At 39.8% G+C, this 15817-nt stretch overlaps 1 protein-coding gene across 2 annotated transcripts; it reads left to right on the plus strand.

Moving 5' to 3' along the window:
- Positions 1 to 524: 524 nt before the first annotated feature.
- On the plus strand, positions 525 to 15759 carry LOC125019487 (Na(+)/H(+) exchanger beta-like). Of its 2 annotated transcripts, none has more exons than XM_047604292.1 (12): positions 525 to 1498; positions 5330 to 5790; positions 5886 to 6136; positions 6604 to 6821; positions 7425 to 7621; positions 7868 to 7957; positions 8044 to 8114; positions 9488 to 9661; positions 9760 to 9874; positions 9961 to 10059; positions 11584 to 11656; positions 13636 to 15759. In XM_047604292.1, the coding sequence occupies exons 1-12, from the start codon at positions 1204 to 1206 to the stop codon at positions 13905 to 13907; spliced, it is 2316 nt and encodes a 771-aa protein (XP_047460248.1). In that variant the 5' UTR covers positions 525 to 1203; the 3' UTR covers positions 13908 to 15759. The 2 variants fall into 2 exon arrangements, with proteins under 2 accessions (XP_047460248.1, XP_047460249.1); XM_047604293.1 differs by having other exon boundaries at positions 13521 to 13651.
- The last annotated feature ends 58 nt before the right edge of the window (positions 15760 to 15817 follow it).

Below are 15817 nucleotides of genomic sequence, written 5' to 3' on the forward strand. Positions count from 1 at the left end.
GCTAATAGGATTTAATAACTTCGTATCACTCCAGCCTTTTTTGCAAAAAGAAACAAACTCCAATTTAGGACATGGCCAAAATAAGCTGAATGTTGTTCATGAACATTTTTTGAGCTCCGACATGGTCTTGAAGCCAAAAGTTTCTATCATAAAAGTCTGTTTTGTTCTTGAGTGATCAAAGTTGGCACAAAAAAAAAAAAAAAAATGTTGAGTTCGCCTGAATTCTTTTGTTTTGAAACTTTTTTGGTTGGTTGGAAAAAAATGATATGTTGCATCATGCAGCATTTATTCAAACACAATTTGTGTACAGAGGGTTAAATAGAATTGTGTGACTTGTTAACACTGTTGTTATTAAATCAAAGTGGGCGTCTAATCAGAAAGAAATCCAACGATTTATGACAAAACAGAGCACGTGTTTTGTCATAGTAGAGTATGTTTTTCCTTTTATATATAGTATGTGTGGTGTTGAGGGATTAATTATCTATCTATCTATCTATCTATCTATCTATCTATCTATCTATCTATCTATCTATCTATCTATCTATCTATCTATCTATCTATCTATCTATCTATCTATCTATCTATCTATCTATCTAAAAAAGAAGAATGTGTTGCACTTGATATTGTTATTAAAGAGCTGATTCTTTTTTTTAAAAAAAAGAAGAATTTCACCCCACGTCATAAGGTATTTTGTGCGTCATTATTATAAATATATATAATTTGTATTTTTATGTAAAATAAGGAGTTATAGGTGCAATTTTCGCTTTCTAAACGTTATTTCCTGTGGGGTGGGGTGGGGTTGGGGGGTCTTTGGTCCTCCACTCCAGCAGATGTCTCCTGACCTCGGAGCTGCTGCCGAAGAAGAAGAAAGTGATGGAAAAATTTCTGTCTGGTGGATGTTAAGTTGTCTCGTTTTGAGGAGGGGGGAGAGCAGCTTTCAAACCAGCCGGAGTAGAGGATGTTTGCAGCTGAGAGGAGCCCGTTTGTCTGCGGCACAGACCTCCGTCTGTCATCCGACTATGCGCAATTTCAACATGCGCGGAGAGCCCGTGCGTAAAAAGTCGCGTGTACCAGCACCACCAGCACCAGCAGCAGCACGCCGGCTTCCCGTCTTATCCTCATCTTCATCTTCATCTGGCGTAGAGTCGAGCTGAAGCCCCTCTGCGCCGCCTGTTAAAAAAAAAGAAAAAAGAAACGCGACCCATGGCTGCTCTGCGTCCCGTCCGGAGGAGACCCGCTCCGCGTCTGACGGGCTTGCTCTGCGTTTTGTTGCTCGTTTTCGTGCCTTTTGCCTCCGCGAGTCGTGATGTTGACTCGGAGAGCAACGAGACGTGGGGACGTCCAGCCCGATCGACGCAGGAAGACCCCGATCACCGAACCAACTCCTCGGATCCCCATCCAAAGAAGTCTTTCCCCGTCCTCTCCTTCAACTACGAGCACGTCAGGAAGCCCTTCGAGATCTCGCTGTGGATCCTCCTGGCCCTGCTCATGAAACTTGGTGAGTGTCAACTCAATCTGTGGAGACAAACTGGTCAATAACGCCCTCATCGGACGTGTGAGTGAATCATCCAGCCTGAAGGAGGCCCCCCTCCTAAAAAAAAAACCTCCTGTTTCTGTTTAGAAAAGTAAAGAAAAAAGAAGTTTAAGTTGCAAGAAATAAAAAAAATCTTTAAGGATAAATATAAAAAGGGCAATGAGTAAATTACAGATAAATAAAAAGTCAGAACCAATGTTTGCCATCTGCATACCACAACTCTGAGGTGACTTGTTGCTGCCCTCACTCCACATCCTCTTATTGTGCAGCGACTGCAGCACCTACACCAACAACTTTGGTATTTTTAGTAGCATAGAAAAAGAAAAATGTTTCTCAGGAATTTGGCGTCGTCTCTAAATTTAAGTGTCTGTTCTCATGACTTCTCTCGAAGGCAACTCAACAGAGCTTTGCCCCAGAGGTGGTCAGGAGGTTTCGATTCAAATGTTTGGCTACTTCGTATTAAAATCCCAGTGGACCCGTTGCTCCACCCCACATGTTCTCATTCGACCTACATCATGAACAACAATACCTCGAACAGTGTTATTTTCATAAATCTGGCTTAAACCTTGATATAAAAAGTAACATCTCATCTCAGGGGCCTCCACGGCGCTGGGATTACACCACTGAAATAAAATAAAACCAGCTAAATCTTCCCATTCTCGTGTTTGGACCCAACAAAAGTTTTGCTCCAGAGGCGCTTGTGAGGTTTATCTGGCCCTGGTCCAAACGCATAGACTGTTTATTTCATTTAGGTTATTTATTTAAGTATCTGTTCTCATGACGTCTCTCGTCGGAGCCCAACAACATATCTTTAGTCCAGAGGGAGTCGGGCGGTTTCTCGTTAGCCTTGGTCACATCAGATAACAGTTTATCAAGTATTTAGATTATTTATTAATCGCTTCAGTCAGATTTTATGTAAAATCATTGGTCTCCAGACCTTCAGGGGAACCACTGCTGTAATATATCAGATAAGAGATCAATCACAAATCACAATTATTTATATTATTTATTTATCTCCTCTGTCAAATTTCAACTCAAACTTGTTTATTTGCAGCTTTTTTCTCGTGTAAGTTAGTGCAACGTGTGTTTTTAGGCGCTTCGGTTGTAGATTGGACAACAAAAAAGACATTTTAACACGTCCCATTTGTCTTTATTTTTATTATTATTATTTTTTAAACCAAACTAAAGTCAAAAAGTCTCAAAGAACCTGAAACGTGTGTGACAGAGGACACTGTTACGTGCTAACAGAGTTTCCACCGGCTGCTCTGGTTATTTTAGGACGGTCCTGTTGGTCCGTCGTGGAACGCTGGAGGAGTTTAGGCTCGTAACTCTCTGGAGATTCATAATTAAAATGAATGTGTTGCAGTGACCTTTCGCTCTGACATTAACTTCTCCTCTTCTTAGTTTAGATACTGTGTATGTGGAGTATTTTTAGCTCCAGATCTGTTGGTGAAACTTATTTTTGACCCTATTCTGGAACAAAATTGTATTTATTCAGCGTTTTTTATTGTTTTACTTTATTTTTAAGCCTTTATTAATGATAATTAGTGGTCAACTTTAGTTATTTTATATATATATAGATTAGGAAACTATAACCAAACTATGAATTTTTCTAAGCAGTCTTGAAAAATTACAAAATATTACATTTTATTTGCTAATAATATATGATTTTAGTTTCTGGGCTGTAACATACAAGACAAAGATTCAGTGATTTAGAAATGATTCTCTCTTTAATGGCCTGTTTATTTGCACCATGACTCTTGAGAATATGTTTATTTGCTTCCTCTGATTGATGCTGCAGTAATTTGATATGTGTATTTAATAACGCTTGTTGGAGATGATCAATCTTTCTTTCAGTTTATTGTTAATTACATTTATAAAACTCCCAGCTGAATTATTCTCAGATGAGACGGAGCAGATTGCTCCGTCGAGCTTTAGTTTCCACAGAGATACGAAGAATTACGAAGCATTATGCATCGTTTGTTTGTGGTTGCGCCGTCGCAGCGGTGATGCCTGCAGACGTCTCTCCTGTGGTTTGTCCACCGGCCTCAGCGAGAACTCTTTGGCATCTTATCTGCTCGTCCAGCTGTTGTGTCCGAGGGCCGCTCCGACTTCCTGTCCTAATGCACTGCTCGATAACAAAGATCCCAGTGTGCAGAGTCACGGAGGAGAGAGGAGGGCGGCTGCAGAGAAACGCTCTCACATGACGGAGGAGCTGAATGTCGGAATCAGCTGAGAGGGGCCTCGCAAACAAACAGTGTGAAAGTTGAGGCTTTGACGCCTTCGCGTGCGACGCGTCATTTAGATGCATTGTCAGTATGAATTAGAGTCAGTGTTTTTGTGAATGGGGCGACAGTCAGTGCATCCTGTTCCTGTTATAGAGATGAATCTCAAGAAAGACACTGAAAGGATTTTGTTTTGTTTTTTTCAAATTTGCCACAAATGTTCACTTTAAACCAAAGAAAAAGTTTGAGGTTTTGAATATCCAAAACTAAGAGTAAAAAAAGTGCAGTTCTTTCACTTTAGAGGCTGAAATTCTTATATTTTTGGTACTTATTCTGGACAAAAATGACTTAAATTAACTTCTGTCCATCAACTTATTGGTTTATTTATAATAAAATGTAAGAAAAATGTCCATCAGAGTTCAATAATGAGAATTAAAAGGTTTTCAATTAAGAGCAGAAGTCAGAAAAGAGGAGAATCTCATCATGTTGAGTGAAATTCTGAGTCGTCTGATTTGATAAACCTTCTCATTGTTCTAGCTTTCTGGCTTTTCAGTGGCCATGTAAGTGTTTTTGGATCGTATTTAACCAGCCGCACCTGAGAAGATGGGAATAAAGGTCGTTGTTAACGCTTTAACCTTCACTGGGTCGTATATCTTGTGATTTCATTCATAAAAGTTATTATAGGATTCAATCAACACATTATTTCACAACAAAAAACAATCAGGCGAACCCAACAATTAATTGAATTTTAACCATGATCACCATTTTGGCTGCCGCGATTAAATGAACTTGATCGTCTGCGATATTTACAGCCAACCACCAGGGGGCGAATGCTCACTAAGCTGCATAAACAGCAGGCGAGGAGCGCAGCTTGCAGCTACTTCCTTGAAAGGGACCCACGTCCATTGTCAGGACTTGTTTTGGATTTAGGGCGAGTGACGTGAGACAAGAACAATTTATGTGCATAAAAAAATATAAATTATAAAAAAAAAAAGTATGAGGGATGCATGAAGGCCAAAGCTAGCACTGCTTCACTAGATCCACGTCCATCAGCAACCCAGACAACCATTTGTGTAAATTTTATATTTTATTATTAATTTAAAGTTTCATTTTGCACTGAAAACTGTTTGTTTAAACATAGTGCAATGAAAATCCAGATGTTTTCCCTAACATGATGAATAATCGTGACTATCATTTTGGTCCTAATCGTGCAGCCCTACTGCGTACCAACTTTGATTCCTCCAGAACAATAACACTTAGAGTGATTCTGACTTTTGTGATAGAAACTTCAAAGTCTTGGCTTTCAGAAGAGACCAAGACCATGAATGAGCTCCAAAATGTTCAGTTTACTTTGGGTATGTCCTAAGTAGGAGTTTTTTTTTTGCTGATAATGACCAGAGGTTAAAGAGGCCTTAGTCGACCACTTTTCTGCTGCTGACGCTTCCCATGTCTCAGCTGTCGCCTTTTTCTTTTTATTGAAATAAACTCTCCATCTGCAACAAGCTGTCTCGGCTTGAAACTCATCATCTGGGCTTTTCATGAATGCAACCCTTCCCAATTCTCTGTGCAGGTTTTCACATCATCCCCAGAGTGTCCAACATCGTCCCAGAGAGCTGCCTGCTGATCGTCGTCGGCCTGCTGCTGGGCGGCATCATCAAGGCCGTGAATGAAAAGGTCAGCCTGTTCGACTCCAAGTTCTTCTTCCTCTACCTGCTGCCTCCCATCATCCTCGACGCCGGCTACTTCCTGCCCATCCGGCCCTTCACGGAGAACCTGGGCACCATCCTGGTGTTCGCGGTGGTGGGAACCCTCTGGAACACCTTCTTCATCGGCGGGTTGATGTACGGCGTCTGTCAGATCGAGGCCACCCAGCTGGGCGACGTGAGCCTGCTCTCCTGCCTGCTGTTCGGCACCATCATCTCGGCCGTGGACCCCGTGGCCGTCCTGGCCGTGTTCGAGGAGATCCACATCAACGAGCTGCTGCACATCCTCGTGTTCGGGGAGTCGCTGCTCAACGACGCCGTCACTGTGGTGAGCATGACGCGTTCGGCTGTTCTGTGAAAAATGCATTAGTCGGAAAAACAACAAGAACAAAATGAAATGAAAGCCCCCGTGTCTCCGTGCAGGTCCTGTATCACCTGTTTAAGGAGTTCTCCCTCGCGGGGACGGTGACTGTAGTCGACGCCGTCCTCGGCGTGGTCTGTTTCTTCGTGGTCTCGCTGGGAGGCATCATGTTCGGCGTCGTCTACGGCATCCTGGGGGCTTTCACGTCCCGCTTCACGTCGCACACCCGCGTCATCGAGCCCCTGTTCGTCTTCCTCTACAGCTACATGGCGTACCTCTCGGCCGAGATCTTCCACCTGTCGGGGATCATGTCGTGAGTCCAAAGTTTGGGATTTGCCCTGGAAAATGTGGTGGATTCAGATTTTGCCCATTTTGCTGTTATTTCGAACATAAATAAAAAAAGATAATAGAAAAAAGGAAAGAATATAGAAAGATTTCGAGTGAAGTCATACATAGCTTGCGAGCTAGAAAACTGGGAACCTTTTTATTTAGAAAGAAAAGGTGATGCATCGTCCACCTTTATTTAAATTCTATGGATTTAACCCAGAAAGCCTCTCAGAGTCCAGACCCTGGTTGAAATGCCCAAGACAAAGCTTTAATCACTAAATAACTAAATGATACGCTCCACAAAATCAGCCGTAAACCGAAACCTGATTATAAAATTGTGCATTTAGATAACAAGTTAAATGAGATGAGATTTGAAACGAGTTTAAGCCTGGTGCTGGTGATTGAGTAGGAGGTAACGGTGCTTGTGTGGTAACGTTCAGTCGTCCTTTGCAGTTTGATCGCATGTGGCGTGGTTATGCGGCCGTATGTGGAGGCCAACATCTCCCACAAGTCCTACACCACCATCAAGTACTTCCTGAAGATGTGGAGCAGCGTCAGTGAGACGCTCATCTTCATCTTCCTCGGTGTCTCCACGGTGGACGGTCCACACGACTGGAACTGGACCTTCGTCATCGTCACTGTGGTCCTCTGCCTGGTGTCCAGAGTTCTGGGTCAGTGGCCGAATGTGATTTAAAAAAAAAAAAATAATAATAATAATAGACTGAAAGATATATTTTTATTAGAAGAGATTTGTACCAGTAGCTAGTTTAATAAATTTAGAAGAATTTAAACCTCAAATTGTCCCAAGAGGGAGCAGCCACTCTAGGCTAGCGCTTAGCTAGTTAGCATTTAGCATGACCAATATTGTTAGGTCGTTTTTTTTATTTATTTTTTTATTTAGAGTTTTTTTAATGAATTTATGTGGTGAAATAAACTCAATAAGATGTTGATACGAGAAATAGTTTGTGATCTGTTGTCAACAGAAACAGTAAAATGGTTTAAATATGAATTTTAGCTTGATGTTAGCTTGATATTTAGCGCTAGCAGAAGCTAGCTGGGACTAGCTTGAGTGCAGTTTGGTTTTAAAATAGTTTTCTTGTGTTTTTTTTTTTTTTTATTTTTTTAATGTAAATTTAAAAAAAAAACACTCCTGTGGTGTATAATTTCTTTATGGTCTTAATTAAACTTTCACTTCCTTATCTCATTCATTTAGCCTTTATACGTTTAATATTACTAAACTTGTCACCTTTTTTTTTGTTTTCTCTGCGTTTCAGGAGTGATTGGTCTCACGTTCATCATCAATAAGTTTCGGATTGTGAAGCTGACCAAGAAAGACCAGTTCATCGTGGCCTACGGTGGCCTGCGAGGGGCCATCGCCTTCTCGCTGGGCTTCCTGCTGACCGACAGCAAGATGAAGAGGATGTTCCTCACCGCCATCATCACCGTCATCTTTTTCACCGTATTTGTTCAGGTGGGAACATTTGTCAATCCTAAAAACGATCAATAAATATTTAGTAAGTAACAGCCAGTAAAACAGGAATAAATACTTTCTAAGATGGTTCATAGGCTAATTGATAAATCCATTTAGAGAACTTTTGGCTTCCATATTAGATAATGTATGATCACAGGCCTCTAGTGATGAGGAGAATCTCTTTTTTTCCCCCTTCGTGTCTTTGAGAGACAACTCAAAGGATCTAATTTCTGCTTCTGTCTCCAGGGAATGACGATCAGGCCTCTGGTGGAGCTCCTGGCCGTGAAGAAGAAGAAAGAAAGCAAAGCTTCAATTAACGAGGAGATTCACACTCAGGTGAGATGATGAGTGATTCTTTCTTTCGCTGACACGAGTGTGAGAGGAGCAAAGTGAAATATCGACCTCTTTTCATTCGCCTCCAGTTCCTGGATCATCTTCTGACGGGAATTGAAGACATCTGTGGTCACTATGGACATCACCACTGGAAGGACAAGTACGACTGATAAATACACCCTCTGTTTTCTACGTCTTTATAGTTCAGCCTTTTAGTTTAAAACAGAAAGGAAGGAGGGACAGCTCAACAACAGGCAATGCACTTTATGAACCTCTAATGCATATACTCTTACTTGCCACTTTATTAGGTACACCTGTTCAATTGCTTCTTAATGCAAATAACTAATCAGCCAATCACATGACTGCAATTCAACACACTTATTCATGTAGAGGTGATCAAAACAACTTGCTGATGTTCAAACTGAGCATCAGAATGAGGAAGAAAGAGGATTTAAGTGACTTTGAACATGGTATGGTTGTTGAGTATTTCAGAAACTGCTGATCTACTGGGATTTTCACACACAACCATCTCTAGGGTTTAACAGAGGATGGTCCGAAAAAGAGAAAATACCCGGTGAAAATATCTTGTTGATGTGAGAGGTTAGAGGAGAATGGGCAGACTGGTTGGAGATGATAGAAAGGCAACAGTAACTCAAATAACCACTGGTTACAACCAATGAATGCAGAATACCATCTCTGAACGCACAACACGTCCAACCTTGAAGAAGATGGACTACAGCAGCAGAAGACCACACCGGGGGCCACTCCTTTCAGCTAAGAACAGGAAACTGAGAGTTCACACAGGCTCAACAACACTGGACAATAGAAGACTGGAAAAACGTTGTCTGGTCTGATGAGTCTTGATTTCAGGGTCAGAATCTGGAGGAAACAACATGAAAGCATGGATCCATCCTGCCTTGTATCAACGGTTCAGGCTGGTGGTGGTGGTATAATGGTGTGGGGGATATTTTCTTGCCACACTTCGGGCCCTTTAGTACAAACTGAGCATGGTTTAAATACCACAGCCTACCTGAGTATTGTTGCTGACCATGTCCAACCCTTTATGACCACAGTGGACCATCTTCTGACGGCTACTTCCAGCAGGATAATGCACCATGTCACAAAGCTCATATCAGCTCAAACTGGTTTCTTAAACATGACAATGAGTTCACTGGGAGATTCTCATCATAGATGTGCAGGCGACAAATCTGCAGCAACTCTGTGATGTCATCATGTCAATATGGACCAAAATCTCTGAGGAATGAATCCAACATTCGTTGAAAGTATGAAGACGAAGAATTAAGGCAAACCAATCTTTTACTAGCTTGGTGTACCTAATAAAGTGGCCGATGTGTATACGTCAAAGACCCACGAGATAATGTCAGATGTCTATTAGAGAAGAAATATAATATTAAGCTTTGCTGGTTCCAAATTCAGTGCTTAAACAACTTTGTTTATCATTAAACATCTAGTTTGCCCCACTGCGTATTTCATCTTATGGCCGAGTTTTTTTTTTTTCATCTCCGCTCTCAGGCTGAATCGCTTCAATAAAACCTACGTGAAGAAGCTGCTGATCGCAGGCGAACGCTCCACCGAGCCTCAGCTCATCTCCTTCTACAACAAGATGGAGATGAAACAGGCCATGATGCTGGTGGAGAGCGGTAGCGCCGCCAAGCTCCCGACGGTCGTGTCGTCCGTCTCCATGCAGTGAGTCGGAGTTACCTTCTGTAGATATCTTCAAAGCGCAAGTGGTTTAATTAATCTACATTTAAACGATGTGTTGTTGTGTGTCCCCCCCCCTGCAGGAACATTCAGCCTAGAGGACCCTCCAGTCGCCGAGCGATGCCGAGCATCTCTAAGAGTCGGGAGCAGGAGATCAGGAAGATCCTCCGAGGCAACCTGCAGAAGACGAGGCAGAGGGTGAGGAGGAACTCACGCTGTTTCTGAGGCCACTGGTTTTGGGGTGGGAGGATGACGTCTCACTGTTGTCTCATTGTCGTCCTCAGCTTCGCTCGTACAGCAGACACGACCTCATGATGGACCCGTTTGAGGACAACATGAGCGAAGTTCGCTTCAGGAAGCAGCGGGTGGAGATGGAGAGGAGGGTGAGTTTCACTGTGATACTGTGGAAATATTTCTAGAAGCAGAACCTAAATCTGCCTCTTCTGACTATGGAAGCACCGCGAGGCGAATAAAGGTCGATACAATCCAGTCAGCTGAGGTGAAAAATGAATCATGACGTCCTTTTTAAACAGTAGAGGGCGTCATCTAGTTTTGAAGTAGGAACACATGGAAACCTTAGTTTGTTTATTTGAAGATATTTTGTGTATTTCTATTATTCATTTAGTTATTCTGATGTGGGATTTATTTTAAAGATCCGTTTATTTATTTATTTTTTGTTTGAAAATATAATTTCAGTTGCACAGTTTACACCAACCTCAGTGAAATAGAAAGGGATTCTCTTTAATTCATTAAATATAATTTGTAGCTTTCACATATCTGTATATGTTTTTTAAATATGCATTCATAGCATATTTTGCGTTTTAAAGTTACATACATTACAGGAATCTTTTTCGGTCATAATTTGTCTGCAAGCTCATGCAGTTAAAAAAAAACTGAGAAAATCGAATCGTGAGTTCAGTGTATCGTTGAACTTCTACTTCATGCTCTGAGTCTTGAGTCATCTTTTCTCTTTTCCCACGGTGTTTAAGTCCTCCTTCACTTTTTTATTTCACCAGTAAGCAAATGAAATAAGTCGACAAACACAGAAACAACAAATAGAGATTTAGAGATAAAAAGAAGAACGAGTCATTCTCCAGTGTGATTAAGAAAAGAAGAAATATAAAGTTGAAGATGGGGACGAAGAATTATTTAATAAATATATCCTGAATAAGTACATGAATAAGCATAATGTGTGATTTAGAAGAATTTAAACCATAAATTATCCCATTAAATCCACAAGAAGGAGCAGCCACTCTACTAAGCTAGGCAGCTAGTTAGCGTTTAGCTAGTTAGCGTTTAGCAGGAGCAATGTTGTTAGGTCTTATTTTCTTTTAATTTAGAGTTTAGTTTTTAATGAATTAGTGTGGTGTCATAAACTCAATCAGATGTTGATACGAGAAAACATTTTTTTTTTTTAATTCTATTAAACAGGAAAAAGTGTTTGAAAATAAAGTTTAACTCATTAAAGAGATGAGTGATGGAGACAAAGACGTCCAGGACGTCAGGGAAAATGACAAGTTTACAGGAAGTGTAATGTGAGAAAAGTGTGGTGACTTTGAGAATGAACACACCAATGTGAAAAAGACTTTGCTCTAAATAACACTAGCGGCTCCACCTCTGTTAATTTTAATGTATCTCGACCCGATCGACCCTGAATAATTCTTCCTGCTTAAGTTGAGGAAGAAACGTTGGAGGTTTCAGGCTCAATGTCTGCGGTTACATAAACAAGTCGTCCTGTGTGGATTTAGACTAATGTCACTAATTATGAAACTCTGATAATAATAATCTAATAATCTTTTAAACTTTTCCTTAGTGATGTGTATCTTCAATATCTTTAATATTCAAGAGTGAGATTGTTGGTTGTGATCTGTGACGGTTAATCTCTTCCTGATGCGTCTCGCCCACAGATGAGTCACTACCTCACAGTCCCTGCGAACCGCCAGGAGACGACGCCCGTCAGAAAAGTCTGGTTTGAACCAGGTCAGTTACACATTTTACAGTTCGCTCTCCGGTAAATTCCTCATTCTTTAGGGTCTGAACCAGGGCTGTCACCGGTACTGACGGTAATGGTGATATTAATAAAAAATTCTATATTGTTTAAATGATCCAGTGCCACTTCAACATAGTGTGAGTTTTTTTCCTTCTTTCTACTGTTATTTTGAGTTAATTCATCTCCCACAAGAGAGAGAGAGAGAGAGAGAGAGAGAGAACAACATAATTAAAGTTTAAAATTTTGACGTCACTATTTAAATTTTTGTTGCCATTTTTTTGTCCACAAAATCTGACACGGTGACAGCCCGAGTCTGACCACCATAAAAAGGAGGAGAGTATAAATGCACCATGTAGATTAGACCAGATTAGACTCTCTGGTGGGATGAATCTGCAAAATACAGTTAATGTTTTAATGTAATTTTTTTAACTCTGTCCCCAGGGTTCAGTTTTAGTGAGAGTTGTTGACATAACACAGCATTGACACCTAGAACTAAACAGAAATGGCCCTTATTTGCCTTAAGAAATGTCCGGTTGTCAATTATATTTTACATATTTTATAAGAGTGCAGTTCATTAAATGCAAACACTTTTATCATTTTCTTCTTTGCACTAAAATAATCTATTGTGTAATTGGTCCGACCCCCTTGAGTTGACACTGGGCTGTATGTGTATGTGGCCCCTGAACTTATAGGAGTTTGACATGATGAGGCAACAACAAAAGTTAAATTCTGATTGTATTTTATTTAATGATATTAATTTAACAAAAATACATAAATTTAACACGTGCTGCATTACAAACGTTGTTCACAGGTTGGAGCTGTACATTGCTCAACTCTGCATATATTTAATCTGATGCTGATGCAACAAGTTGCTCTTTTATTTAATTTTTTTTAATGAGGAATTTGAGTGAAGCTGTGAGAGTTATTGCCCTGATATTAAAATGTTTTAGGGCAGAAAGTGGAAGCTAAAAACACGAGCTCTGAGACTTTATCACTCTTCAGTTTAGGTATAAGTTGTTTCCTCTCAGCCAAACGCTGAACGTGCACATAAATAAAGAAGTTACTCAAACAGTGAGAGTTTGATGAAGGTAAATAAACACAAATAAATAACGGACATGCTGAGACGAGATGATCTGTTTATGAGCTTTAACAATATCTGTTATAAATAAATAAATAATGTTATAAACACTAGAACATGGAAGTGTAAAAGTGTAATAAATGAGCTTCTGCTAGTTGCCAGTTCATTAGGTACACTTTTAACAGAGTCTGTATGAAACTGACTCTATATAAATAACTGAGAGACCATTTGCATCGTGTTCTTATTATTTTGGCAGCCTCATTGTAACTGGTGGGCTGATCTAAATAAGACAAACATTTTTTGTTCAGTCCAGCTTAACAGCTGCTTTAAACATTGAAGTTTTCTATAACACAGACAATTAATTGCAATAAAATACAACATGTTAGAATTAAAAACAAACAAACAATTACCTTGGCACTGAAAACAGACAGGCAACTCAACAAGAAATGAGAGTATGTATGTTTTCAGTCTCTTACATTTCGCTTTTTATGAACCTTAAGTTATCAGAACAGACTTTAGGGATTTTACTCTGTAGTTATTAGTCTCTGCTGCCGCCAATGATTCAAAAGAGGCAACGTCTGTCAGTAGCTTTAACCGTTAAAATTTCACTCGACTCTTCCAATAAATCCTGCCAGTGCAAGTCCAGCTTTTTGTCTGGATTTACCTGGTGGTAGAAGAGACTTATCTCCCAGTAAACACATGAACTGATTATTACAGTAACGAGTTTGTGCAGAATGTTTTCATGTGACTAGAGTACCTAATGTTTTTGTACGCAGGTGTGAGCAGGTGCAGCCGTATCATTAACTATACATTGTGAACCTGTAGTAAATGTATAGCACAGGCGGGCGTTGAATCATTGATGCGTCGCTGCATTGTTCCTGCGTTATCTAGAGCACCAGGTTTACACCTACGATGACAGCGAGAGCCCCCGGGGCCGAGCGGGGGAGGCACGCCCCAGCCCCCCCGATGCCGCCGGCCACCGAAGCGCCTCGTCCCAGAGGACCAATCAGAGGAGCGCACCGCCGTCCAAAGAGCAAGACAACCAGGAGGAGCAGCTGAAGCTTTCACGCTGCCTTAGTGACCCCGGTCCAAACAAGGAGGAGGAGGAGGAGGAGGAGGAGAAGGGGGAGGGAAAGGGGGAGGACAGCTCCTTCCTGTCATGATTGAGGACGTTTACTTGAAAACTGAGCTGATCCATGAGTGGAGCTGAAGGAAAGCTTAATATTCGTCATTTAAATTATTATTTTTCTTATATGAGTTGTTTTTTTTGTTTGTTTTTTTACAGTATTTTGAATTTCTTTTTTTTTTTTTTGTAATATTTTTTAATCGTTGTAACATGCAGCATCACCAAAGCATGTACCACAGCAGGACATTTGCTATTTATATTTGTAGCCTCCGGTGTCCACATTAAGTGTCTTAACATGCAGACAGAGACACAGCACTTGTTTTAACAGACTTGAATCACCAGAGGGGTGGAGTTTGAAAAGCACAGAATATCAGACTGATAATATTCCCCACATGATGAATCCTACCTTTTTTTTTTTTTGTGAAATATGTCTTAAAACTTCCCATATTCCCAAATATCAAGTCTCTAGCTGGGCTTAAAAACAAGCTTCTTCTTTTCTAATATTGGTCAGTTCAGACGTTTATGTTTCCTTTAGAACAAACTCTAATGGTTGATTGTGTTTGAGAGATATTATCTGGTAAAATATAACCTTTCGCCAAAACTACAAACATCTCCATCCCACCGTTAGCATGCTAACATAACATAAACAAATGAAGAAGAGGGACATTCGGGACAAATAATCAACAACAGTAAGAGATAATAATAAATTAAATAAAGAGATAAAATGAAAACATATACATTATTCCTCTTTAAACCATGTATAGCGTGTATAATGTAACTATTATTTTCACTTTTCATATAGTTCCTACACCTTAAAGATTTGATGTTTTCTTTAAAATTCACATGTAAATCATATGAAGCAGGGTGTTAACTCTGATTACTCTACTTTTACTTCAATTTCCAAACTAAATCAAGTTAATAACAGATTCAGTTTGGTCATTGTCTTGAAAAAAAAGTGTATTTTTATATTCAAATTTAATACATTTAGTTTTGCACAATATATATGCTTTCAAAACCTCACAGTAGTAAAACAAATGTGTGGAATTTCTCAGATGTGAAAGTAAATAAATAAATTGCTCAGTTCCCTTTGGCACAAACTTTAATCACGTATGTGTCTGAGCACATTATCAAGTCAAAGCATCGGTCTGTATGTTTAGAGGTTGTTATTAGCATGTAGCTAACGCGCCAAACTAAGACGATACACACGGTAAACATTAGCATGTTAGCATTTAGCTATAAGCACAGTGTCACAGAGCCACTATTGTGTCTGGAGAATTAAGTTTAAATGTCAAAAAAAAAAGTTTAAAAGTCAAATAATCTGGTCAAAACCTTGTAAAGAAGTTATTTTTAAAAATGTTTTTATGTTTTAAAAAAAAAAGTAATAAGTAATGAAACTTGACGAGCAGTGGTTGGACTCAAATCTGGTGATTCAAAGATGTTGAACTAGATATTTTAAAAAAATATATATATATACATAATAATATTGCAAAGCAAATATTGTCTGACCTCGTCCTGTGAACAAGCTTCTTCCCAAACACCGCTGCATGACTGACCAGTGTTTTCTCAGGGACTGCACGGAGCCCCGCGAGGCGCCTGCTGTTGATAGAAAATATGCGTTTGTGTCCAAATTTGTGTCGTCGCAGTTTATAACGTGTCTGATTTTGTAGCCAAAGTGAGATTCACGTGTTGAATTTGTCGCGTCAAAAACAAAACGTTAAAGAGACTGAACTGCCTTTCCATGTCTGCACGTCACAGCACTGCCTGATCCCACGCTGCCTGCACGTTTGCCTTAAAAAAAAAGGTTTTCTGCTTTTTTTTCTGTGTTTACCTGTTGTGATATTTTTATATTTTGCAAAAGTTAAATAAAAATAATAATAATAAAAAAAACATAGATGTTTGTAAGTTCTTGTAAAATAAAGGAAAGGGTTTAATTCCAGTTTGAAACAA

This window comes from Mugil cephalus, chromosome 14 (assembly GCF_022458985.1).
Source record: "Mugil cephalus isolate CIBA_MC_2020 chromosome 14, CIBA_Mcephalus_1.1, whole genome shotgun sequence".
Lineage (NCBI taxonomy): Eukaryota > Metazoa > Chordata > Actinopteri > Mugiliformes > Mugilidae > Mugil > Mugil cephalus.

Bases quoted from the DNA above. Each gene is read 5' to 3' on its own strand.
- LOC125019487 (XM_047604292.1), top strand. From the start codon at position 1,204: ATGGCTGCTCTGCGTCCCGTCCGGAGGAGACCCGCTCCGCGTCTGACG. The intron at 6,822-7,424 runs GTCAGTGGCCGA...TCTGCGTTTCAG, and splicing joins CCTGGTGTCCAGAGTTCTGG to GAGTGATTGGTCTCACGTTC. The intron at 8,115-9,487 runs GTACGACTGATA...CTCCGCTCTCAG, and splicing joins CATCACCACTGGAAGGACAA to GCTGAATCGCTTCAATAAAA.